At 43.5% G+C, this 26,411-nt stretch overlaps 2 protein-coding genes across 6 annotated transcripts; one reads left to right on the forward strand and one right to left on the reverse strand.

The window, feature by feature from the left end:
• Positions 1 to 347: 347 nt before the first annotated feature.
• LOC129338585 (uncharacterized) lies at positions 348 to 12,744 on the reverse strand. The gene is made up of 7 exons (XM_054992932.1): positions 12,695 to 12,744; positions 11,581 to 11,808; positions 8,028 to 8,674; positions 5,627 to 5,697; positions 4,221 to 4,457; positions 2,721 to 2,967; positions 348 to 1,856 (listed from the first exon to the last, which is right to left on the reverse strand). The coding sequence occupies exons 2-7, from the start codon at positions 11,778 to 11,780 to the stop codon at positions 1,690 to 1,692; spliced, it is 1,569 nt and encodes a 522-aa protein (XP_054848907.1). The 5' UTR covers positions 11,781 to 11,808; positions 12,695 to 12,744; the 3' UTR covers positions 348 to 1,689.
• Positions 12,745 to 12,901: 157 nt separating this feature from the next.
• PNPO (pyridoxamine 5'-phosphate oxidase) lies at positions 12,902 to 23,673 on the forward strand. Of its 5 annotated transcripts, none has more exons than XM_054995284.1 (7): positions 12,902 to 12,949; positions 14,889 to 15,013; positions 15,127 to 15,226; positions 16,412 to 16,465; positions 18,163 to 18,291; positions 19,699 to 19,769; positions 21,574 to 23,673. In XM_054995284.1, exons 2-7 carry the CDS (start codon positions 14,991 to 14,993, stop codon positions 21,737 to 21,739), a joined length of 543 nt encoding a protein of 180 aa, XP_054851259.1. In that variant the 5' UTR covers positions 12,902 to 12,949; positions 14,889 to 14,990; the 3' UTR covers positions 21,740 to 23,673. The 5 variants fall into 5 exon arrangements, with proteins under 5 accessions (XP_054851259.1, XP_054851260.1, XP_054851257.1 ...); XM_054995285.1 differs by lacking the exon at positions 12,902 to 12,949 and adding an exon at positions 13,077 to 13,097; XM_054995282.1 differs by lacking the exon at positions 12,902 to 12,949 and adding an exon at positions 13,114 to 13,228.
• Positions 23,674 to 26,411: the final 2,738 nt, after the last annotated feature.

Genomic DNA, 26,411 nt, shown 5'->3' on the forward strand with positions numbered 1-26,411 from the left:
TGGAATAAATGCTGTTTGTCTTTGAGTTGTCACTGGGCTTCTATTTGGTTAACTACAGTGCATACATTTTGATTTTAAACTGTGTCTCTTGCTTTCTGAATGGTATCAACATAATTCACAGAGATTTGTAAGGAGCATGTAGAAGACTCCATTTAATTTTACATGTGAAAATACCCTAAGACTTGGGGGCCTTACAAACACATTACTTAGGAATGTGCAGCTAATATGAAGAATGAAGTTGTGAGTTCTACACATTGCAAGTAGAGATGCGGTCAAGTCGTCACAGGGAAGTCACTTCAAGCTGTCCCTGCACAGTACTTACACACTGTAAAACTAAACTTTGCCTTCCTTGAAGGTTAACTAGTTTCTGTTTCCAGGACTTGCTTATTCAAGGCCTTTCTTATGGGCAGTGGGGAAGTTCTGCACAGTCCCCACTGAATGGATCTCTGTAAGAGCACTATTTCAGTGGGGGGGAGAGGGTTACAGGAAAACTTCCTGTTGGATGCCCTAAGTACTGAACACACTGAGTTACCTGACAAGAGGCTGACTTCTTTGCCAGTTTTCTTTACTATGTGGATGCAAAGTATGCCCAGTTCAACCCACCACCGCAGTCTCTGTCCCACTGCCTTTATCCAGCTAACAGCCTGCAAGATCTTTCCAGCATCTGAGAAATGATACTATTAAGGGAGAGAGGAGAAATAATCTTGTATTGTTATGTTCCAGTTTTGAAATTTGTCTTATATACAAGAAATACTGTACTTATTAGAACTAATCCATTTCTTTTAGAAGACCGTGGCAGCAGAACAAACGGCTGGACATTCAAATCGCAGACCCCTCAAGTGGTGTGTGATTTGCAATAGGTACCCACCTCCGTTTCCCATTTTGATAAAGAAATGGATGTCAAAAAGGTTACAAGTACTGACCATGAGCAAGTTGTATGGATTGGAGCACCTTGCCCAATGAAAGGCCAAACAGCTTGTGAACACAGGTTAATTTAAATGTGAGTTGATAGTAACTAAATTTACAAAAATGGTTGAAAGTGTATTGATGCCATGTGAAAAACTGCAGCAGGGAAAATGTTTCATCCAGATGGGGTCCATTAATACAAGATCTCCTAAAGTAATACTTTCCATATTATGAATTCTATACTGGTATGCCCATTTTTCTGCCTTTGGCGAAACTGGCCTCTCCCAGCATGCAGAAGATCACAGGTTGGATCCAGCCAGCGTTTTCACTCAAGCCCATCCAACTCCCCTCCTTACTACAACTCCAGTCCTACCTAGCTTTTGTCTATGCAGGTCAGATTCCCAATAGGGACTTTGGGGTGGTTGAAAGGGACCGCTCCTTGTCACCAGCAGAAAGGCTGGTTGGATCCAACCCCCTAGGTTCACTACCCAAAGGAACTCAAATAGCCAAGCTGAGGAAGACCTTGGTGTTGGTCCATGACAATCTGAGACTCTGGAGATCTGCTTCTAGTGGGCAGTATTTTGGAGGCTAGGGGGAGAAACAGACCAATGATTTTTGCCCCATGAAAGGTAGTTTCATAACTGCCCACTCACTAGGGACTGTCTCTTTGCAAGAGCTGGTTTCCTTCTGTCCTCCAGTCTGCCAATATTGGTGCACAAATCAGTACAATCCTTGGTCTCTGTTCTGCAAACAGAAGAAAGAAGTGGGCAACTGATCCTTCTGCTATCCTTTGAGAGGTTCTTGGAAATACTTGTTTGTAGCGGCACCATTCAGTCTGTTTTGATGATTGCTGACTATCATTTTTTTAACTGCCCTTCGAGAGGTCCCACATTTGCTGTTGATCACCGCATTGAAGTTGCAGCCCCGGCCACATGTTTTGGTGACATACTCTACAAACAGGGCAAAGGACAGGAACAGAACAAAGAAAGACTAAGTTCCATGCAATTCTCAGCGATGCACACTAAAAAGGGGGGAGGGGCAATCAGAAGCTGTTCACTTTCCAATCTGAATTCTTTCCAGAGAAGAAATGATGCACACTGGTCTCATGTCTCCTTCATGTCTAGCTTATTCTGCTTAAATGATGTCTAGACTTTCAAAGAAGTAGGGATTTTTGGTAAGCACTAATGTTATTTGCATGCCACAATTCAATACAGCAATTCCCTGTCCTGGTCTTGAAACAAACTAATGATCTCAAGGTGAGTCATGACATCCTCAAAGTAATTTTACTTCACTTTAATTAAAAAAATTATTATGCCATACTGCACTTGTGGGTGGGTGGGTGGGGGTGATTTTTCACACTGGTAAATGGATTGGCTTAAATCCTAAGGATCCTTTGCATTGCAAGAGTGACTGCCTCTCCCCGCCCCCAAATTTTGGGAAGTCCAGACAGCTGTGGTAAGAAGGGGGAAATATGAATGCTATTGTTCCTAACTGAGCATGTGATTGCTGTTTTTTTTAATATATTACCTTATAATTTCAAAATTATTCCATTTAAGAGAAGTGTCGCAGTAAAGTCCCAATTCTAAAAAGGTTTGGAATTGCTGCAATAGAGGTTCTCAAATGTGCAGTATGGGATGCATAATTCAGCTGGTTAGGAATCCTGTTTGCAAATTTAAAATTCAAAGTCTTAAGTTTACCAAAAAAAATCTGAAGTCTAAATTCTGACTGCACCAGAAGTAAACCTGTTCCCACGATGACTTCTCCAATCAGAGCTTTTCAAAACATCTCCCCACACCCTCTTATCCACCTCCTACCTTTGACAGCGTTTAACACAGCAACTGGCAAGGGGATGGGCTTCTCCATGGTCATGTTGTTATGGGCAATGCGTTGCCCCGTGGCTGAAGACCGGGCCAGAGTCTCACGAGAAAAGAAGTAATCCAACAGACGCCTGGTCATCAGTTCAGGTTTGTCTGTAGAGAGCTGGGACAGGTCCTCCAGCTGGTGGTGAGTGATGTAGACTCGAGAGTTAGGAACCAATTCCAGCTTGACTATCCCATTCTCCTGTACAATGCGCGGAGAGGGAAAGAGATGTCACATTTGTTTAAAATTTGGGGGTGGAAGACCTCTCTTCCTTCAAGTCATAGTAAAGTGGATTTTGATGCAGCAGAACTTTCAGAACAAGGTCAGGTAGCGTTTTACTTGCACTGGGGTCAAACTTTGCATTGAATTGAGAAGTGATAATCCAAAAGAGTAACTATGCAAGTGAGTTTATGCAAGCAAAAACTTGTTTTCCATCTCTTAGTTGCATGTGGGTATTCCGTTGTGCTAAAACAATCATCAAGTTGCATAGCATTTGTATAGCCAGAGTTATAGATACTTTACACTTGGGAAAGAAAATAGAATTCTATCTAAGGTGTCTTGAAGTCTGTATAACAGTTCAGGGCTGGGCCCATTTTCAGAGAGTGGGGGAAAGGACAACTAAAACGACTACATAATGTGACACTCCTTAGAGACCCTGAGACATCAGAATGATGGCTGATGTGTTCATTTTGGAAAACTCAATTTTAAGGATATACCCTAGCTTGACTGCTGCAGCCATTTTCAAGGACAGGCACGACGTAATACACAATGAAACACAGAATTTTACATGTGAACTGAGATCACAGTAAAACAAGGTGTTTACATTTATGACCCTGCACCATTTGAAATGCAAACACATTCTTCCATTCTCTTGCATGTCTGAACCAGAGGACAGTAATGATAACTTTACCACCACAGGATAATACAATCAGGGAAGAAATCTGTGGGAGAGCCTGGCAGTCAGAGGGCCAGAGCTAGAGAGTGTAGCGCTCATTCAGAAAATGCAGTACACAGCACTGAAAATACACACCACCTTTAGTTTCTAATGACTCAAGCTTCATGGTGGATCTCTCATTCCATTTTTAAAAACATTTTCCTCCTAGCTTAAACACGGAGGTGGCGCTGAGCTGTTCAAATCTGAAAAAGTACAACTGTGCCCCAAATGCATGTGATAAATTTCATTCCAATATCTCAGTGTTCAGTGAAGTATTTGCATTCTAGACAAATGGAATATTGAACAGTTGAACTGAAGACTTCTCTTAGCTAACAAATTCGACCAAACCAATACTGAACATCTGTTTGGTTTGTGAGGCTGCTGATTCCCTTCCCAACTCAAACTGCCAGATCCAATAACAAAGCAAAATGTCTTTTAATCTTCTTTCTTAACTAACAATTCATAATACCTAATATCAGTAAGGCACCCAATCAAAGTAACTTTTCTTCCCGTTACTTACTTCCACCGGTGATGCCCATACTGGTGTCCCATCAGACAGAGTATCTTGCACAGTGTTCCACAAGCAGGAGCCATCACTGAGCACAACAGGACTTTCTGATTGGTCCTCTGCATTTAGCCAGGGGGATAAGGTGCTAGTGGCAGGATTTTCTGTACTCCAACCTAAATTCATTTTTGGGATAGAGACTGGCGTATGTATCTGATCTTCATGAGAAGCTGGTGAGTGGAGACCGCTGATCTGTAAAACAAACTGCTCTGTGAGAATATCTGGGAAGGGAAAATGGGCAGTGTGAACTTCAAATCCTTAGCTCCCTAGCCTTTTTTGTAATGACATATGAAGAGAAGATTTGAGGATTCAAATCATCCTAACAAACCTACTTTGTATGTTAATCCTGAATGCATAAATCCAGATTATAGAGTCTTTGAGTTTAACATGCTATCAAGTTACACCAGTTGCCATCAGGGCAAGGAGAGGCATCTTGTGGTATCTGATAGGGCAAAGGTACAAATTGATCCTATCCACACCAAAAAGCATTAAGATTTCAGCACTTTGATCTACATCTATATATCATTAAAATTACTTCTTGCTCACTTAACCCAGCTTTCCTCTCATGTGGCTGCAATTAAACACGGAAGGAACAGCATTTATGAGTCTCTTTTCTGGAATTTTGTAGTGTGGCTGGAATGGTGGGGTGGAGTTTGGATGCCCTGGGGTCATGTGGTACAACCCCGTGATACAAGATTCATTGCCATAACTCTTCCCCAAAGAACCCTGGGAACTGTAGTTCTGCATATAATTCTCAGCTGTCACTGAGCCAGTTGAATCCAGGATTTCTCAAGGGCAGAGGCAACTAAAATGAATTTAAGATTCATAGTACAGAATTAGCTGTTGCCTGAGCTTCCACCTGTTGCTATCAACTCATAGCAATATTGGCTGGGATTGTTTTCAAATAGGTATATAATGCATGTTTATTTACTTCATTTATACCCTGCCTTTCTCCCCAGAGGGGACCAAAAGCAGCTTAGGTTGTTCTCTCCTGCAAACTATTGTCACAACAACCCTGTGAGATAGGTTAGGTAAGGAAGAGAGAGACTGACTGGACCAAGGTCACCTAGCAAGATTCCATGGCAGGGTGGGGATTCGAATCTGGGTCTCCCACATCCTAGTCCAGCACTCCATCAGGTACATCACATTGGCTCATGCTTATATGACCAACTCTCAAGGATTTGGCCACTTTCAGGTTGGTCTTGAGCCATAGGTTACAAATCGCTACTTTAGAATTAAACCAGAAATGCCATAATGAAAGTTCTACAGGGGAATTCCAAAATCTAGAATATTTTATTCGTAATTCTTCCCTTGAGAAGTAAGCAGCCAAAACTATATGTGATGCCATGTGTGGAACTCACCTGTGATGCTGCAAGATTCTCCAACATTCCCACCAGTCTTTTGAGAAACTGAATATTGCTTTCATTTACATCTGTGGACAAAAAGAACAGTTAGAAAAAAAACCTGAGTTTTGATCAGGAACTCCTAGGACATCTTGGAGAGAAAGTCCACACAGTTAACAGGAACTTATCGTCTTATGGTTTGTTACCTAGGTTTGTGAACAGGCATCCCTGGATTCCATTTGTAAATGCACATCCTCTCGAGACTGGAAAACACGAAAGCCTGTAGGTGTTTCCTTTTATTGATATTGTAATGTATACCCTTGACCGAAGAATGGTACACTCCTTCTATCTGGGATGGTCGTCCTCTTCCACCGAGCGCGCAGCTTCGGGAGGGACACACATGGAGCGGTGAGGGAGGAAGGGGACACCCGCCTAGCCAGCCAGATCAGCCGAATCAACCCTGGCGATCAATGGGGTGACAGATGTCGCAGCCAGATCGCCCTCACATCCGATATTGTAATGTTTGTGTTTAGCCACTAGGTGCTGCCACAGGGTGTTTGCTTCACCCTTGGCTTTGATACATATGAAGAGAAGGGCACTATAGCAACACCTAGCAATAAAGTACGTCAAAGACAATGCACCATCTGATAAACAAAACCTGCAATGTACCTGCATTTGTGTAGTCATTAGCTAGGGCAAGGTATGATGGGCTTGTCCAGTCAGACTGCACTTAATATGCACAAGCAAACAACCGCGGCCCAGAGAAAAACAACTGCTTCGTTGTTAATTTTCAGCCATAAGATCCTTCTTGACTGGAGCGTAGTGGGCCACCGCATAATGGCACTGTGTTCTATTATGGCTCACCTGTTTTGGGAGGACGATCAGAATGTTGCCTCACAGCAGACATGCCCCTCCCCTCCCCCCCAAGAATTTCTACATTGCATCCTAGGGCTCACATTTGCAAAGGCAAAACTGCTGGGATGCAAAGGCAACCTTGGATGAAGATTGCTCCCTTCTGTTCCAGGGGCTTACCCTTGTGACTGCTGGGGATAGTAAGGAAACATACACTAATTTTTTAAAATCTGAGAACTGTGCTGAGTCTCCTAGTGAGTAGGGCTGCAAACATTCTGCTTGCCTGATCATGTAATCTAAATTTCTGTTGTATTATGTTAAAATGCTGAGAGGCTCTGTTTTTAGTTTCTTTTCTAAAATGCAATGTTCTAGTCCCCTCTGTTTGGGGGGGGGGAGCTTGAAATATGTGTGGTATTTTCCTGCTCATAAATGATAAGTTGGGTGGGAGTCATTGTCACACAGAGGACTCTAGCACTGTCCAACTGTTCAGTGTGTATAATTGCAGGAAATTCTTACAACCACTCTGCAAAGTAGGCCAGCACTATCCCCTAATAAGTTGAGAGGGGAGTGACTTGTCTAGGGCTACCTAGTAAGCATGTGACAGAGGGGAGAATTGAACTGGCAATTTCCAGCCATGATACTACCCTAGCTCTACAGTGGTCCCTGTTCCCATTATCCTACTGGAGCCCTTAACCTAGTCTCAACAATATTTCCTCTCCCCCTTCCTCTTGGGCTTGGTCTACAATCTACAGCAGAACAAGATATAGCATGAGTTGTATCATTTCAAACCGTAAATGGAAAACTCAGCTTCTTAATGCCTGCCCATGTCAAAACTGCAAATTTTAAAAAGCACATCAGGAAAAAAGAGTCAAGCCTAGTCCTTTGCACACTCTCCCAATTTTTTACTTACACAGGCTTGGATCCAGCGATGTGCAAGCAGGAATATAAATTAACCTAATGCAGTCCTGCAGGCACAGGATCTTGTGCAACACCTTAGTGCATGCAGCTACTTCAGTCTGTTACCTGCATTTCCACTTGCACAACAGTTCCAGCAGAAGTGGAAATTTTGCACTGGATCCAGCCTAGAGAATTATTAACACAGGAGGACTTTACAAAAAGGTCATCCCATCTCCCTCTTGCAGTCTGAAATGAGACATTCCATTCTACCACTTTGTTACCAACCACTGCCTGTCTGCACCATATCTGAAGAAGTATCTGAAGAAGTGAGCTTTGGCTCATGAAAGCTTATACCCTACCTCTAATTTTGTTAGTCTTATAGGTGCTATTGGACTCTTGCTCTTTTCCACTGCTACAGACAGACTAACACAGCTACCCATCTTGATCTGTCTACACCAGGCTTCAGTGTCTCCTTTCCTTGTGGACCCCCCCACCAAATCTCAGCAGCTGCAAGGGGAGGAGAGTAATGCAAATGAAATAAAACCCCTCTCCCCCTTGAAGATCCAACAGCTCAGGAACTGGTTTTGCTTGGCAAGGAATTAAAATGTTGTTGTAAATGCAGAAGTACACACAGCCCTGATTTCTTACTATATAAGTAGTATTCTTTTACCAAGGGGATTGTGTCCAGTTCCCAGTGGCATCTGGGATGGCACTGTTCCTCCTGCTCCGTTCCTGCTGGATAGGAAGTCATTCTGTTCTTCTAAGTTCCAGAGAAGCCCTTTGAGTTCACGATTTTCCAGCTCCAGCTCCTGGATTCTCTTCTCTCGCTGCACAGCGGCTTCTTCCCGAGCAGCCAGCAGCCTTCTCAACTCAGCCTTCTGCTGCTCCAGTTCTCTGATCAGCTCCACGTAAAGAACTGTGACTCTGCTACTATCCCCGATGGCTGTGAAATCATGACTGCTTTGGAGGCAGCATCCCAAAAGCTGGTGACTCGATGGTGAAAGGTCCAACAGATCCTCTCCATGTCTAGGTGGGGCACAGATGGTCACATATGGAGCTGAATGGGCAGCACGGAGATTATCTGCAGTCTGTCTGAACTGAGGCATGTTTAAGGAACATGAGGTCTGGAGGTCCAAACGTGAGACTGAGTGTCCATAAGACATCCCTGGTAGTTCCAGCATTGGAGAGAAAGAGGGGACACTACCTGGACTAGCGCGGGTCCCATTGGCAAGCTTGACTTTTTTCTGATTTTTTCTCTCTTCATACGAGCACGTTTGGGGAGAGCTAGCTTTTTCACCATTGCTGAATGGATGAGCACTAGAAGCAGAGAAAGGTCAACAAGAAAGAAAGAAATAAAACCCTATTTTTTCTTATTTGCATGTTTTGAAGAGCTTGATTCACATCTTAAAGGAATCTAGACACGTGTAACAGTTACCTTCAGTTTATTTTTAATGTCTACACAGGGTCTTCGATCAGGGCAAGAGGTTGGAACAATCAAGAAAGTTCTGCATAGATCAAAATAACAATTCTTCTGTTATTCTAAAATCTGTTGGGAACAAAAGGTTGTGTGTATGGCAGGCAACCTCCTGTTCCCAGGCCCCAGGCTCCTGCTTGCTGGAGAAGTAGGAGCAAAATTGAGGGAATGGGGCTGGCATCACAAGACACCTTGATATCAATTCTGGTACATACCTGGCAGTGACATCACAGAGTCCTATGACACTATTTTCTGGTGTTTCTGCCCCCCTCAAGCTCCCAGTTAAGACCAATCACAACATATTTGGAGGTTCCTAGTCAAATGTCCTCCTAGGAAGGAAGCAGCTGATTCTAAATATGTGCTCCCTGCAGACCCAAAGACACACCTGCTTCCTGGGCTTTTCTGAAGCAACTCCTACTCAAAAAAAGTGGACAAAAGCCAAGATTGGCTCTTTACTTTGAGGAAGAAATAATTTGGGCAAGAAAGAAGTATATGCCAGGGAACACAGCAGCAGGCACCATACGCCCCTGGGGTGCCACACTAGGGGATCACTGCTTTTCATCTAGCCCTTAAGAGACTGTAGGTGTCAGCTTAAAAATGGTCTGGGAAGTGAAAATCTCAGAAACTGAAGGTAAACTAAGCATGATATTCTTTTGTCAGACGGGCACGACTCCATTGCCAGTACAACTTTCTCTGTCTCTTCTCCATGATCAAAGGAAACAAAATATGCCATGCAAATTTGCTTCACAGTTTATATATCAGTCACAAAATTCAACTTTTCTTAACATAGTTTCTAGAATAAAAAACAGTAACCTGTACACCCCTGTTACTCCAAACTAAGCCCATTGAAATCAATGAGCTTACACTGGAGTAACTCTGCTTAGGATTTCACTGTAAAAGACAGTCTTGCATTATTTGCAGGAGACTCACAAGTTCTTTGGTAAATCTCAGGAGGAAACGTATTCTTGGAAACAGCTACCCAGAATGGTACTGTATGTGCCCTTATTATATTAATGTGGAGCATAGGTTTAATTCTTCCCAAAATCTACACCCTTTTGAACATTGGAAGAAACTTAATGTCCCATGAGGGGTGTGCACTTCGGGTATACGATTTGGGGAAAATGCCGGACTCGGACCCGATCCGTAAAGATTCAGAACTCCCGAATCAAAGCTTCCCAAAGCATTTGGATTGCTTCTGGAAGCTTTGGGGCTGGGGCTGGCTTTAGTTGGCAGGTGGGGGAATCCCCCCACCTGCCAGCTGAAGTTTAAAGGACCCTTTCCTTGCCACCTGCAAGCAGCAGGGCCCTTTCCCTCCTGCTTGCAAGCAGCAGGGCCCTTTCAACTCGAAGTGGGAAACCTGAATCTTTTGGGGGTGCACACCCATCCTGAAGTAGCACCATGGATGGCTTTTTTTAAACATCCATGGTGCTACTTCAGGATGAAATACTGCATGTCATAGAACTGGACTTTGGATTTCAACACTGGCTTGTCAGTAAATAGAATCTAAGCTCTTTTTTTGCAAGATACGCTACTGGTTATACATGGCTAAAGAACCATGTTGCAATGATCCTATCAGTACGCTTTCACCTAGGATACACTTGTTTTCCTCCCCACTGTCAGGAGATATTATTTAAGGAAAAAAAACAAGGGAAGGATTTCTCCTTGCTACCTACAAACATCCTTCCTCTTTCAATTCCTGATGCCTAATCCAGCAAGTAAGACCTGTTGAACAAGTTTCATTTTCCTTATAGTGTCTGTGAGCAAAAGGGGGAAAGATAACAATGTTCCTGATGAAAGAATTAAGCATGGACTTTCCCTCTTCCTATTGCATTTAATAAAGCAAGCATTAAAACTATAAAAATGTTACTATTTAAACATTAACAAGCTCACAATCTGTTGTACATACATAATCTTGTATATTAGCAGCACTGCTATTATTTTAAGAAAAATCAATATGCTCCACTGTTAGTTTTGTGCAAGAATTTTAACAGAAACACTAGCATATGAAAACACACATTCCACAGACACAGATGACCCTGAAATGCACAGAGAAGCCATGTAAACACTGAGATGACAAAAAATGGCCAGACTTATCTTCATAGAATCAGAGTTGGAAGGGGCCATATAGACCATCTAGTCCAACCCCCTACCCAGTGCAGGATCAGCCTAAAGCATCTCTGACAAATATTCATCCAGCCTCTTCTTGAAAACTGTCAGTGAAGGGGAGCTTCTTGCTACTGAAGACACACCCCTGCTTGCTCAAAGTCTCATTGCCTCACTGAAGTTGAATTTTTTTCCTATACATTGCATAACATTGAATGTCCCTCCCAATAATAGCCTTTTGCTGTGGCCAACACACAATGGCATCTGAGTGCAGAAGCTAGAATGCTAAGAAATGTTTGGGTTAGTGCATCTCAATGCACATAAAATACTTTTTCACACTCCCTGATTGGCTATTTATATGTACAATACTTTTGTATTTTTGTCACATTTTTATCTTGCCCCTCTATCAAGGGGTAAGGCTCAGACCCGTCAGCTTTAGAGAATTATTTCAGGCACTTTCTGTACATATCATCCATGTGACATTACACAGAAGTGCATTTGTGACAGCTGTTCCATAGTTATGAAGGTCCTTTCCCGTTATCACAGCAAGCTAATTTATAACTCTTTATAAAAGTTGTTACGAATACTTTGCCCCAGAAAAAAATGAATCAAGTGACAAAGAATTGTGCTTCAACTTTCCACATACCTGGCACATTCTTCAGGAACTTGTCCTTGGGAGGCTAGCTTGTGGGGCAGATGAAAACCAAGGCTCTCCAAGAAGTTACCTTTCATTCCAAGTTCTGGCAGCTTCAACTGTAGGTGCCCCTTCTCCTGTGGGTTGTCTCCCATCCCTTGCTGCATAAGCTGGGCGTAGGGGTTTGATGGATAAGCCACACTTTCTGGCATTAATCCTGATCTCTGAAGAATCCAGGCTCTGTAACAAAAACTGTTTGAGTTCAGCTGTTACTTTGAGTCAGGGTTTTTCACAGCTCAGCACCAGAAATAGTCTTCATCACCAAAGTTGAAGCATGGAACACATGAAGTGAGAAGAGACTTTTCTGAGCTTGTGCAGAGTGCCTTCCCTTGGCACTGACCAACTACAGCCTTCTCCAACAAGTCTGTTTACAGGTGTACTGCATAAAACCTTTACAACTGGGTTACCAAAAGTTATCCTACATAACCTGGGAAGAACAATTTCTAATCAAGAAGGCATGCCTTCCAAGTAGATTGGAGCTCCAGGACCTGTCTCTCTGAAAAGTTTTAAGCATTGCTGTTATTTTGGCAGAGCTCTAACATGGGCCAGTGTTGTGGTAATTTGTTTCCCAATTTCCAAGCTCTTGAAACCCGCAATAATGCTGGAGATCACACGGATTCCTTTCCCTTACCACACAAGCATCAGCCTCTGTACTGTGCAATCTTAGTAAACCTGAGTTTATTCGTTGCAACTTACTCCTCCTGGATGCACATGAACAAACTCACTTTCAATATACTTTATTACTTTTTATTAAATATTATTTTGAATTGCTAGATAACGCATTCTAAAATGGAATTGGGAAATAAAACAACAAACTGGATTTGTATCTTGTTTTTCGGAGGAATGACGTCCTGGAAGGAGCCTATTCTCAATAGCAAAGGTGATCTCAGGACCATGTTAAGTAATATACACGGATAAGAAGTGCCACTGAGCTTATGCAAAAAGCTTTGCTCATATCTGTAAATAAGGCATTGCATCAAAGCCCCACCAGCCCATTATGTATCCCCTTCCCGTTCTAGCAGCCGAACCCACCCCCTCCTTCACTGAGCCGGCAGAGACCCTATACCTTCAACAAGACCTCCATGTGCTTGTTTACATCCTTCCACATTACTTCCGGGTTCTTCTCCCCGCCCTCTTTTGCTATTCTTCTATTGGAGGTCTCTTTCCTACCTCCTCCTTCCTGATTGGGAGGCTCTATTGTCACCATCCCATTGGCTGAAGACTGTGCCTCCGCAGAGCTGGACCCACGTTCGTTTTCTGATTGGTTAACAAGTCTGCCTTCCGAGAGACCTAAAACCAACGCCACATCGTAACGGTCGAGGTGAGGCATTTTCGGTTGGTTTGTGACAGAACCCTTCCCCCCTCATAAATGACAGTGGCCCGTTTCGCTTTTCTTATTGGCTGATGGAGGAGGAGGAGAAAAAGCGGGCAAGGCAGACGTGGGCTCTTTCTCTCGCTATTCTGATTGGGTACTTTGGCTTTTTGTCTCCTCCGTCCCTTCTCTGCTTCTGAGGAGGAATGAAAAAGGAAGGGAAGGCTTGAGTTAGTTTTTTGGGGCCCCGCCTTCAGTCACTTCTGCGCATGCGTGCCTCAGGCAAAGGTGATCTTATGTTTAGTTGCCTGGTGGGTTTGGGGTTGCGGGGGTTGGCCTCTCGCACTTTCCGTAGCCCAGGAAAAGCGCGAAAATCGTCTTGTCCTATGGACCTGGGATCCCTTCGAAAAAGCTACAGGGGGGATGAGGAGGTGAGCATGCATCGAGGAAGATCGGGGTGCTGTGTAGAGGAAGGCAATGGCAACCCGTTTCTGCTGTCTCTTGTTTTTTTGGGGGGGGGGGACCCTTGAAGGATCGTCTTAAACTGGCTGAGACTCGACGTCATGTTTTTCATCTTAGCTAGCATGGGTAGGGAAAGCTGTTGCAAGGTTAGTGTGTTCTTGAGCATATGCAGAGTGCTCGGTTCCCACTGAAGAAATGCACCTGTTGACCTTTGACCTTTGGGAGAGCAAATAGGGTTGCCAGTAGGGTGGCTGGAGATCTCCTGCAATTACAATTGATTTCCAGGTCACAAAGATCAGTTCCCCGGTGGAAATTTCGGGTCCAGTAGTACCTTAAAGACCAACTACATAGTCAGAGCTCCTTTCATCAGATAAGAGGAATGAACAAAGAAAAGTGTCCTTATAATTTAGGCAGAGAGTGGGAGAGGTATTGTAGATTAGCATATCAGGAAGTTAGCTACAATGCATGTTGTTGAGCAAGATTAGTGCCTGGGTGTAAAGTGTAGCAAATTAGCATCTGTAACATGAGAAAAATCCTTTATCTCAATTAAACCCTGGGGGAGCCATTGTTACAGATTTGAAACGATCTTTCTGGAGGAAATAGCTGCTTTGGTATTATACCATGCTAAGGTTCCTTCCTGTCCTCAAACCCCACCCTCTCCAGGCTGTACCCTCAAAATCTCCAGGAATTCCCCATCATGGAACTGTCAGCCCTAAGAGCAAAAGGGGGCTGAATGGCTGAAGCAGTGTTGGATCCTGCGGTTGTGATGGAGGGTCTGAAATGGTTGTTGGGTTGAACTGGCTGGTAATGAGCAGGAATAGACTGGGAAACTAAACTGGCCCAGGAGCAAGCCAGGAGGAGTGGCGTTCTGTGGTGCTGCATGCCAGTACAACTGAGGCTGCACAGTTATGACATGCAGGGTGAGTGATGCCTGGTGACAGGCAAGTTGGTACCTCAGGAGGAAGCAATACACATGCTTTGCCCAAGGTGAGCTACCAGGGCTTGATTGTGTGTGCTCCTGGCTGCCGGCTGCCCTTCAGGGTAGGGTCCCCAGGGCAGTGGGCCCTTTGGAAATTTTAGTTTAAGTTGAATGGCCTGTCTTTCCCTCGCAACAAGTAGGTGGTGGCAGCAGACAAGGAAGCAGGGTCTCAAGAAATCATTACACTGGATGAAGTGTGAGATACTTGCAGTTCAACTGCAAACAGAGTCACTTCCGTCTAAGTTTGTTAATTTCAATAGAGTTAAGGGAATGTAGCTTTGAGTAGAGGGGATTGTACTGCTGTGGAGCAGTTGAGTGGTAAAGAAAGGGTAGGGAGGGTAAAGAGGAGGAGGAGAACTGGAAAGGAGGACAAGACAGTGCGGGGCAGATTTTGGAGAAGAGAAAGCTGATGCTGGCTCTTTTTCCACTGTGTAGCCATTTTCTGAAATGGTGGGTGTGCCCTGTGTAACTGGGCCTTCTTTGGGGTTCTTTTGCTCCTTTCCTTAGGCTTTTGAGGAGAAGCACCTCTCCTCCCTTGACCCCATTAAGCAGTTCTCTGTATGGTTTGAAGAGGCTTTGAGATGTCCATCCATTGGGGAAGTCAATGCAATGTGCTTGGCCACCTGCACGAGGTAGGAATTGCCACCTGATGGCCTGTGTTCCTTCTGCTTTATTATTTCTGCAACAATTTGTTCCTGCAACTAAATTTTTATGTTCGACTTGCTGTTTTTCCCCGTCTTCCCAGCGATGGAAGACCATCTGCACGGATGCTGCTTTTAAAGGGGTTTAACCAAGAAGGCTTTCGGTTTTTTACCAACCATGAGAGTCGGAAAGGAAGGGAACTGGTGAGTACTTCCATGTGAAAGAAGGCCAATGGAGGATTCCCACAGTTCATAGATTGGTACTCTGATTTACATGTTATGACATTGCTCAGACTTAGGACACTTTCAGCTATCTGTTTAATTTAGTTTAATTCTACTTTCAATAACTCTGGGAAGGGACAAAGACCAAGTGGAAGATATTGAAGCTTCATGCTCCACTGAGTGACCCACAGAGATCCTCTGTGGCTTCTGATATCTCATCAGATCAGCAGCTGATGCCTCCTTAGCCAAAAACTGGCCAACAGAAGAGCACTCCCTGGCACTCCTGTTTCCAGAGCAAGTTCCTTTTTCTGCGTTTAGTCAGATGGTTCAAGCAGAAGGAAACAACAGGAGAAGTAGAGACAGATACTATTAAGAGAAGGAAAAGCAGGGAAGATGAGGGCAATGAACACAGAAGGTGGGTGAATAAAGGTCAGTTTCCCAGTAAGTTACTTTGAGCAATTTTGGGGCGGGGATGCCAGACCCTCCTTTCCTTCTCAGAAAATGATCCAACAGAGAATCAATCTAGTTCTCAACCAAACTAGTTTTTGAAGTCCTAATTTCTAAAATCTGCTTTTTTAAAAGCATTGATCTGCATCAGTTCTATTATTTGGTCGCAGGGAGGTGCTATCAAGTGTCTTGTGGATGCTTTGTTCAAGTGATAACTGGTTGCTTTCTTTTATTACATTGCACTATCATCTAATGATTCTCTCATCCCTGCAGAAATTGGGGTTCTGTGTGTGCGCCCTCTCCCCATTTAATATTTGCCTAGTAATAACGTTGCCCTTGCCAAGGCAGCCTAAAAAAATTGTCTATATCATGTCACCAGGGTCAGCTTGTGTAGGTTTCGGTTCTGAAAGTTTCATGCTTGCTGGAGAAGGGCATGGGAGCCTGTCTGCTGACACTATGAATAACCAGCCACCCTCCAGTCATTGGGGTCATACTGGTCACTTCTTCAGGAGTTGGAATTCTCATTCTGTCATTGCATTTGCTTTGAGAAGAAGGGCCCTCCATGTGCCCTCAAAAGCTTCTGGGGGAAAGGAGATATGGACCCTTCTGGGAAACAATGTTTGTGTAGTGAGCATTATTTCCCATATACTTTGTTGTTCTTCTTATAACTTGATGCTTTAAAATTTTGACCATTTGTTATTCTTGTTTTGCCACTTGCAGGACTCCAACCCATTTGCTTCAATTGTCTTCTATTGGGAGCCTCTAAATCGCCAGGTAACCTGTCTCTTTTGTCTCTAATGAAAATATTTCTTGGCTATAATGGAAATGTCAGCATTAGAAAGGAAGATATGGAATGATGGGTTTCAGGCAATTTTATCACCTGTCCTTTGTATACTCCAAGCCCTAGCCATTCTCTTGTGAAGAACAAGAGAGAAATCCTTCTGGGAACCAGAAAGCTGACTGCTTCCACTTCACCTCTCCTTGGTGATGGAGAGAGTTGAATGTTGATCCTATTCTGGGTCTTGCCTTTCTCTTCTCCCACACTGGAGGCATTTGGGACAGGTATGTTTATTTGGCAGAGGGCTTAGGTGTTGATCCTCGGGTTTTCTTCAAGACTTACTGATTGGAAATGTCCCCTGGGAAAAGTGTGGATGCTGAAGTTGACTCCTTTGATCAAAAAGATTCTGAAATTCCATAGCATTCCCACGTTGTGGAACCTGAAGGTAGGTGGGAGTAGGTTCCCTAGAAAGAAATTTTCCAAGTAAATGAATGGGTTGCCCTGTTTAACCCCATTGGGTGCCAGCTTTCTAGGGAAGGGTTTAGGACAAAGAACTGTTATCTAGCTGTAACATATTTATCCTGCCCCTTCCTCCAATGAACTCGACTGTATGCATGGTTTCTCCTGTTTCATCCTTGCAAAAGCCCTATGTGGTAGGTGAAGCTGGGAGAGAATGTTTGGCCCATGGTCACCCAAATGAGCTTCCATTGCAGAGTGGGGATTTAAACCCTGGTTCTAGTACAACACTCTTACCTTTGGGCGATCCAGTCAGATGATGATGTCTATTAATAATTTGGGAAGAGTTAGGATGATGATCTTGGGCTGGATCCAGTGATCTGTCATTAGAAGGTGCTGATTTTCATACGTCTTTCCCACATGCCCCTCCCCCAGCAGTCCCTTCTGAACCCAGAAAAGTTGATTCCTGAGACTGGGACTCATGCAGAGTTGTAGCCATGCAAGATTGAGTGGCTGTATTGAGGGAGGGAAAAAACAATTATTCCGTTCTGCTCCAGCCCAACATCCCAGAGAACTAACTTTTCCAGGGTTGGAGGGAGAGGTGAGGAAGATTTTAAAAAAAATATATTTACTTCATTTATAACTTGCCTTTTCTTTAATGAGGACCACGAAAGCTTCTTATATCATTCTCCATTTATCTTCCTCAAAACCCTGCAGGGTACGTAGTTAAGCTGAGAGTATATGACTAGCCCAAGGTCACACAACAAGCTTTCATGGCAGAGCAGGGATTTGAACCTTGGTCTCCCTGATTGCCCAATCCAGCATTCTAACCACTGCACTGGATCTGTGATCCTTGTGTGAGCTGCTTGCTGGATCCAACCTGTTAGCTTAACTAGGATGGATTTAGGAACCGAGAGGGAATGTTCTTTTGTGGATGAGCGAATGAAGCAAGGTCTCCTTAGACAAGGAGTCATTGCCTGGAACAGAGCAAGGCCTTTTATGGGCATTGACTCAGGACAAGCTAATCAAAATTGTTCTCGATACTTAAATGAAGTTCAAGCAATGCTCAGTTCCATTAGGGTGAGATGTGTTTAGTGCTGCCTTTTCCAGCCATCCATGATTTCACTGAACAGAACAGGGTATGTTTCAGCTAAATAATAATAAAACCTTCTAATAGAAGCTCCACCTCTCTCCAGGGCACCTTTCCCACACATTGGAACTGATTTTTTTTTTGCAGGTGCGGGTCGAGGGCTCTGTGGAGAGGCTCCCTGAAAAGGAGTCTGAGAAGTACTTCCATTCACGACCAAAGAGCAGCCAAATTGGGGCTGTTGTGAGCAGGCAAAGCACAGTGATTGCTGACAGAGAGGTGAGGTGCAGCAGCCTTGGATTCCTCAGGGATTCCCTTTTATCAACTGAGCAAATGAGAAAACCTATTCCTTGTTGTCTTTTCTGACCTCATATTTGGTCATGTTCTGTGAATTTATGATGTATCCCGAAGTTCTTTAGCTGTATTTTTTTAAAACTGCACACAGTGAGTCACAAGGAAAAAGTGTGTATTATCCAAGGTAGGTATCCATTCTTTCAGTAAAAGACCGCACATCACAGCTCTTTCGTAGATATTGAGAACAACTTTAAACTACTTTCTTAGAAAGACAAAAATATATTTGCTTAACACCTCTAATAGATGACTGGCATGCCTTGGATTTTTGTAGTTCAGCTAAAGAGCAATTTTTAACAACAATGGTTGGAGGGGTGCTTTGAGATGGGAACAATAGATAAGTATTTACACAGATTTTGTTCTTGGTTTTGAATTTTATATGGGCTGCTATAGCTATACAACTTTCCCCCAACAACAGCTAGGCCATAACACTGTTATAGTGACAGGCTAGGATCTGGGAGGCCCAGGTTCTCTGCTCTGCCATGGAAGCTTGCTTGGTGACTGTGGCCAATCACACACACTTTGTCTCAGCCTAACCTACTTCACAGGGTTATTGTGAACAAGAGCGGGAGGAGAAGAAAACAAGGTTATAAACCCTTTTGGATCTCCGTGAGGGAGAAAAGTGGTGTACAAATACCTAAATGAATAACCATTGAAAGTTTTACTTACCCACTTCCTTTTTGCAAGGTTGTGTTAGAAACGTTTTTTCCCAGCTGTCATTTTTCACATTCTCAAGATGGCAATTCGGTAGCAAATGGCATATGCTTGCAATCACTATGGCATCATGCAGAATACACACAAACCAGTTTAAATTAGAGATGGGCATGAACTGAAATACGAACCAAAATTAAGCACAAACCAGGCCGGTTCGTGGTTTGCAAACCACGGGTCATCAGATCCCATTTCTGACGAACCACCACAAACTTTTAGGCTGGTTCGTTTGGTTCATTTTTTGGTTTGTCACTGCAGACAGCCTGGTGCCAAGCAATCAGTTTCCTAGGCAACAGGGGATGGACTTCCTGCAGGCCTTCTGCTGACCCAGAAGTGACCTTCTGCTGACCCAGAAGTGATGATTTTCTGACCTGGATGTGACGTTTTCACGGTCCAAACCAGTTCGCAAACCAGGGGCAGGTTCGTGAAAGTTTGTGTTTCGTAAAATTTGGTGAACCGTGAACCACATGGTTTGGGGTTTTTTCGGTTCGTGCCTGTCTCTAGTTTAAATCCCTGAATGCAAATTTGGCACTAGCAGTTTGGAGGTGGTACCAAGCTTCTTTATGAATTTGCTAGCGTATGCCTGCTTACCTAAGGTCTTCATAGCTCTTCTCCTTTTACTAGTATTTGCGGAAGAAGAATGCAGAATTTGAAGAGGTGTACTGTGAGGCCACAGTGCCTAAGCCAGCCTACTGGTAAGTTAAACTTTTAGCATTTTGGAGCCAGGCTCTACATCGTGTCCTTTGTTCCATGCTTTAATGATGGCTGTTGGATACTCCTCCAATATCCTAACGAAGAAACTTGTTTTATTTTTAAAATGAAGTCTGAGATTCTTAGGAAGCTGAATCCTGTATCTTGTTGTGAGTGCTGGCAAAAAAAAAGTCACAGCACAGCTCCCCCACCCCTGCAATGTGGTACTAGAAACTTATCTTTTTTCTTGTTACCTTAATAAAGGTAACAATAATAAATAATAAATAAAGGTCTTAATAAAGACCTTAATAAAGGTCTTGAGAGTCCAGTAAAAGGTTAAATTAAGAGGGAAATGTGAAAAGGCTGACTGTGTGTTATGACACTAATCAGTGTTTGTACTTCGTGGCTGCGAACTGGCTGTACTTCGTGGCTGTTATATATGCATTGGGAACATTATGACATGGAGCACGCAGGGGAGTTTCCTGCACCTGCCTGTATAGGGGAGGCTGCCTCCCCACAATTCTTAAATCGATGCAAACGTGCTCTTTCCAGGATTCACAATATTTCATAGAGTTTCTGCAAAGAGGTAGTTTGTTGCAATAAAAGCAGAAGATTTATGGCAAGTTGAAGGCCAACAGATTTTTACTCACTAGCATAAGGTTCCATGAACTAGGTAAGCTGGCATGGACCGAAAGTCATTTTATGCTAGAATAAATACCTGCTGGTGATCAAATATGCTAGAATAAATATCTGCTGCAAAACCTTTTTTCTAATAGTAATGTTATTTCTTATTGCCATAACTCCTTCAAACTCCAGGACACTCATATACTTGCCCTCTGCCTAACTGCTCAAACCTGCCTAGCTGGCTATTGCCTTCCTCCTTTGAATATCTCTTGGCTTATGCTTTGCAAAGGCAGGTATCATTTTAGAGCAATGCTAGTTCTTGCAGTCAGTTAATTTCATAGCACCATCAATGTCTGTGATGATTTATAGTGTGTGTGCGCGTGTGTGCGCGCGTGCGCGCGCGCGCGTGTGTGTTTGTTTTAAGGCAGGCTCCCATCCCAAAGACCTTATAATATAAATTTCAACAGCAGGGGGAGATGATAAAAGTAAGCTTAATGGAGCATGATTATGATCAGGTTTCCTTTTGATTGAGGATTATGTCTTCCTTTGAAAGCAGCTGTGGAATCGCTTAGCCATTTCTGAGAAGCTCTAAAATTTATCTTGTCAAGTTTGGGGCAAGGCCGTTGGGAGGTGCTGTGTGGCTACTCTTACTAGCCTGTTTCCAATGCTTGTTGATCTCGTGGGGTGTCATGCAGTTGCTAGGCAAAAGCAATGTGCTTCCTCACTTCCTACCCCAGTGCAGTGCCCATTATGGCCAGTGTTGCGTGTAGTGGTTATAGCTTCAGACAAGTATCTGGGAGACCCAGGTTTGAATCGCCACTCTGCCCTAGAAGCAAAGTGAGTAACTTTGTGCCAGTCTTTCTTTCTCTGTCTAAACAGCTTAATAGATTTGTAGTTGTGAGGAAAAAATAGAGGAGGGGGAAATAATTTAAGTCACTTTAGGACTCCACTTAAGAGAAAATTGGGGTTTTAAATACCTAAATTCGTTGGGCTTGAAGAACCACAGAGAAGGCTACTGAGACTTATTTCTTAATTGTGTAAGGTAATCGGTTGAGCAGTTTGCTTCTTTCCTGACTAGCCTGGTGTTAGAGCCCCCATGTGGGTTACAAGGTGAGGGGTCAACCAAAGCTCTCCCCAAAACCAGTTTCATTCTTCTATTTAAACAGTGGTCTTTTTCTCTCCCAGGGGAGGATATATCCTGAAGCCGGAAGTCATGGAGTTCTGGCAGGGTCAAACCAACCGTCTACATGATCGCATCGTCTTCAGATACCTCCCGAGCAGCAGCACACCTTTGGGGCCCATGACCCACAAAGGGGCTGGCAACTGGGTGTACGAGAGACTTGCTCCTTGAAGAACTTGTGTGTGGTGTTGGGAGGGGTATTGTCCTATTTACTCTTATACTTGGAACATTGGTGCCAAAGGCTTTCCTTCCCTCTCCCTACTCACTTGAGATGGAACAGATGGTAAAGAGATAGTGGACAGAGTGCTGGGATTGGACAGGGAGACCTGGCTCAAAACCCTTACAGGTGACCCTGGGCAATCAGCCTAACCTATCTCAGAGTTGTTGTGAGGATAAAAATGAGCTAATTTCCATCTACACTGCTCTGAGCTTGGCAGTAGTGTGGGATACATGAGTAACTAATAATGGAAATAATCTGTTTGAACCCCTTTCAAATTTGTCATGCATCTCAACCCCAAGCAACCCTGGGAAATACAGTTCTATTAAGGCAGTTTGCATTCTTAAAACTTTCAAATGTTACTTTCCAAGGTTTTAGAAGTTGGGGAGCTGACTTTTTCAGATGGGCTTAATTTTATTCTTTGGATATATCTTTTATGTCAGGGGTACTTGACATCTTGAACCATAGGCACTTTTGGAAGTTTGAGAATGGGTAGTTGGTGCAGCCACAAAATGGCTGCTATGGAGAGGTGGAGGCCAACCACAAAACAATAATAATAATAATAATAATAATATTTGATTTATATACAGCCCTTCAGGATGACTTAACACCCTCTCAGAGCTGTTTACAAAATATGTTATTATCCCCACAACAACAATCACCCTGTGAGGTGGGTGGGTTTGAGAGAGCTCCCAGAAACTGTGACTGACCCCAGGTCGCCCAGCTGGCTACAAGTGGAGGAATGGGGAATCAAACCCAGTTCTCCAGATTAGAGCCCCACGCTTTTAACCACTACACCAAACTGGCGCTGAGAGGTAGCCATTTCCCTGGCAGCCCGCTGGTCATGTTTCTTTTCTATAGCACCTCCAAGTCCAGAGGGATGGAGGAAAAGTCAGGACTGGCTCTCTGCCTTGTTGGGGATTGGCACCATGTTGGGGAATCACTGTTCTAGGTAGGTCTGCCTTTGGACATAGTAGGTAGACTTAGGTTTAGGGCTCCCTAAATTCAGTAAATCCGATTGTCAAGATGAGGAGTGTTTTATGTCCTGCCCAGGAGATTAAAAGTTCTGTAGCTAGATAAATGTAAGTGAAGCATGTAGATAAGTATTTCTCCTTGGCATAATTCCGTTTCAGAAGTTAATGCACACAAAAAGTGGAATTTAGGGGGGAAGGATTGGGGAGGGATGAAAGATGGTGATGATGGACCAGCACTTAATGCAACATTAGGCACTATATGCAAAAATAGGAACACAGCGAAGGGGGTATATGACCCACCAACTCAGAAGCTAGAATCAGTGGGGAGGGGGCTGAGCCCCCCTAGGCCACCCTTCATTTTTGCTTCTGATTTCACTTCATAATACTGCTCTCTGTGCTTCTCAGTTAAAACTAGAAACTTGCTTTTTAAAAAATGAGAGTTGAGGTTCTCAGAATGCTGAAACATGGCCTGAATGTTAGCTTTCTGGTCTGGATATAAAACTTTCATGCTTGCATGACAGTTTCAGGGCTACATAAATTAATCAAGCTCACTTGTAAAGGTTTTAAACCTGAGAGCTCCCTACTTCATTCTGCCATGTGTCTTTCAAGGTGACAGCTATTATATATGCTTACATAAAATAAAAAATCCATAATGGGTTGTTGCACACCAGAATGTGAAGTGCAATAATAAATCAGTAACTGATCCTAATTGATCAAGTTTGTGTGTGTGTGTGTGTGTGTGGTGCTGTTTATTGTTCATCAAAAGAGGCTCGGATCCTCAAGACTGTCGTTAGGAATTCCTGTAGCACCTGTGGTCTGACTGATCTGGCATCAGAGTGTTGCTGTGCGTCAAGTTTCAGTCTTTTGTCTGTGTATAAACATTTGGAAATAAAAGTCTAACCTGGTGACTGAAATTTGAAGGTGATTGTGGTTTAATATTAACTTTTGTCCTGCTTGCTTTTCAGAAGTGTGATATTTCTCTTCCCCTCACTCCATTTTTGTTGCAAACCTCCTCCTCTCTTTCATGCTCCCCCTTCCCCAAAAGCTGCCTTCAGTCTCTTTAACAACTGCAGAACTGACACATTCAACAGGTGCAGCTGGTGTCAGGCATGTTCTGCTTTTTGTTTGGCCCTTTTTGATAAGGACAGAAATGACATTTTGGGTAACTCTGTGCTACAGACCTCTATTAGTTTTATGCCAATTTAACTTTCTATGGCTTGCCACAAAGAAGCTTGGGTAGTTATAGTTTGCAGAAGGAGATAATAAAGATTCTCCCTTACCCTGGCAGAATTAAAATTGCCACCTGTCATACAACACAGAAACCCTGCAGAAGAAAAGACAGCTCTAATTGAGAAGGACTGCAGCTCAGTTGCTAGCAAATATACATTAAAACGTTATGGTCTAGAATCTTACCTGTTAACACGAGTTCTTGAAAACCTTTCCAAATAGGAATACTGCTAGAAAAAGATTTGGGCTTGAAATAGGGAAGGGAATTCCACAGTTGTAGGGAAGACACTGTTAATGTTTATCTGCTTTTTCTACCTGGTGGATCTGTGCAGAAAGGGTTATGCAGTTGGTGGGATTTCTATTTGATACTTACTTAGATTATAATTTCTGCTGCTGAGAAGGTACTCCACAATTGGCTTCCACCAGGTGGTGCTGCCATGGCACCTTCCTTGCTGGCACTCAGGTGTCTTCTGTCTGCTCTCCTTGGGTTGCATCCCAGTGAAACTGCAGCACTGATAACCTTTTGCCCTTTCTCAGCTCCCAGCACATATTTGCTTTCTCAGTCACTGCTTGCTAAAGCAGGGTCAGAATTTCCTGGGGCGGTTCACTTGTGCTGATGGGATTCCCCAAAGGCTGGGAGAGCCCGTGGCCGGCTTCTCCAAAACACCCTATTCTGGTATGCATCTGAACACTCAGCACAAAGTGTTCAACTTGTGGCTTCATGGTATCACTGTCCTTCCTGTGAATCAAAAGGAAGTGCCAGATGCAGAGCAATAACCGAAGCAGCAGTGCCTCTGCCCATGTGCATAGCAACAACTTTTGCTACCCGTAACCTAACCCTCAGGGTCTGGAGAGGAGGGTTCCATGTTGGGGGCGTGGCTTCTTGTTAGACTTGAACCCTATTATTTTAGCAATGATATATATAAAGACAAGTGTCCTGACTGATTCATCGATGCCCAGCCCAAACCCCTGGACCTAGAAACATGAAATTTGGGGAGAACATTCCTTTCATGATGTGAACACCCACTAAGAAGAGATTTTAAGAAATTCGCCCCCTAAGCAGGTAAAAAGGGGTGAAATGTGATTTCCCAAAGGGATACAGCTTCCTTGTGTGGCTGGCCCCTGCCCACTGCCAGCTTGGCCACTCTTCCCTGATTGGGCCAGCTTTTCAAGACCATTTGCATATGCAGGCTGATTGGGCTCCCAACATTCTACACCTCATCTCCCTGCCCCCACCCCCGAGACAGTTGGAACACAGATCATTTGCATGTGTGGCCTGATTGGTCCTCACCCCCCACATCCTAAACAGTATGCAGTTGCTATTGGGAGTCATTGAATGTGTCCTGAGGTAAAATACACCTCCCAGTCTTCCCCTAAAAGTTTACTAGGGTTGTCAACTCAAAAACACAAACCAAAAACTGTTACATACCCATAGGTATTATAACTGGATTTAAGGTAGTTAAATACTGTAGTGAAGCATTGGTATCAAGCTAGTGCATTACATGTGGAAACAATATCAAATAAGGTCTAGCATGGTGTAGTGATTACAATGTTTGTACTAGAATCTGGGAGACCCAAGTCTGAATTCCTCCTCTGCCATGAAATCTTGCTTGGTGACCTTGATCCAGTCAAACGTACTCAGCCTAATCTACCTCACAGGATTGTTGTAAGGATAAGATAGAATAGCAAACAATGTAAGCCGTTTGGGGACCCCATTGGGAAGAAAGGGTATAAATGAAGTGAATAAAATTGAGCGTTTTTTCTGAAGTGATCAGTATCTTAAGAAACTAGGCACTTTCAGCAACTTCCTTGTGTGTTAAGTCCTTTTAAACCCAGTGGCACTTAATTCTCAGTAAACATTTTTACAGTGATACCCTAGGTATTTTTACTGTGCAATAAGACCCATGTTTTTCAATAGGAGTTACTTCCAGATAAGTGATCATAGCATGGTATTAACTATCAAACTAGGATCCAAGAGAGCCAGGTTTGAATGCCCACTCTGCTGTGGAAGTGCACTGGGTGATCTTGGGCCACTCTCATACTCAGCCTAACCTGCCTCATAGAGCTGTAACGATAAAACGGAGAAGAGAATATTGTAAACCACTTTCGGTCACCATTGGGGAGAAAAGTGGACTGTAAATTAAGTCAAAATGCTGTGCACATGCTTACTTCAGAATAGATTGCATTGAATTAAATGCACCTCTCCCTTGAATAAATGTGCAGGATTGGGTTGTATTGGTTCTTATTCCATTAAAAGCTTTCCAGTGGGATCTTGGTATCCCTGAGGGGTTCAGCATTTCCCCATTGGACAGCCCCTCACACTTAAATGAATGGCTTTTTTAATGAGGTACTGGGATTATATATCAACCCTCTCCATTAAGTTGTTTTTTTAAGAGATTGACAAATTCCAGTTCAGTGTAAAAAA

Source organism: Eublepharis macularius, chromosome 12, assembly GCF_028583425.1.
Source record: "Eublepharis macularius isolate TG4126 chromosome 12, MPM_Emac_v1.0, whole genome shotgun sequence".
Classification (NCBI taxonomy): Eukaryota; Metazoa; Chordata; class Lepidosauria; order Squamata; family Eublepharidae; genus Eublepharis; species Eublepharis macularius.

Excerpts from the sequence above, each read along its gene's own strand:
- LOC129338585 (XM_054992932.1), bottom strand. The coding sequence starts at position 11,780 with ATGCCAGAAAGTGTGGCTTATCCATCAAACCCCTACGCCCAGCTTATG. Across the intron at positions 8,675-11,580 it reads GTTCCTGAAGAATGTGCCAG|TGCTCATCCATTCAGCAATG; the intron begins GTATGTGGAAAG and ends CTCTGCTTCTAG. Across the intron at positions 1,857-2,720 it reads TGTGTTAAACGCTGTCAAAG|AGTATGTCACCAAAACATGT; the intron begins GTAGGAGGTGGA and ends CCCTGTTTGTAG.
- PNPO (XM_054995280.1), top strand. The coding sequence starts at position 13,237 with ATGTTTAGTTGCCTGGTGGGTTTGGGGTTGCGGGGGTTGGCCTCTCGC. Across the intron at positions 15,014-15,126 it reads TGCTTGGCCACCTGCACGAG|CGATGGAAGACCATCTGCAC; the intron begins GTAGGAATTGCC and ends CCGTCTTCCCAG. Across the intron at positions 19,770-21,573 it reads GTGCCTAAGCCAGCCTACTG|GGGAGGATATATCCTGAAGC; the intron begins GTAAGTTAAACT and ends TTTCTCTCCCAG.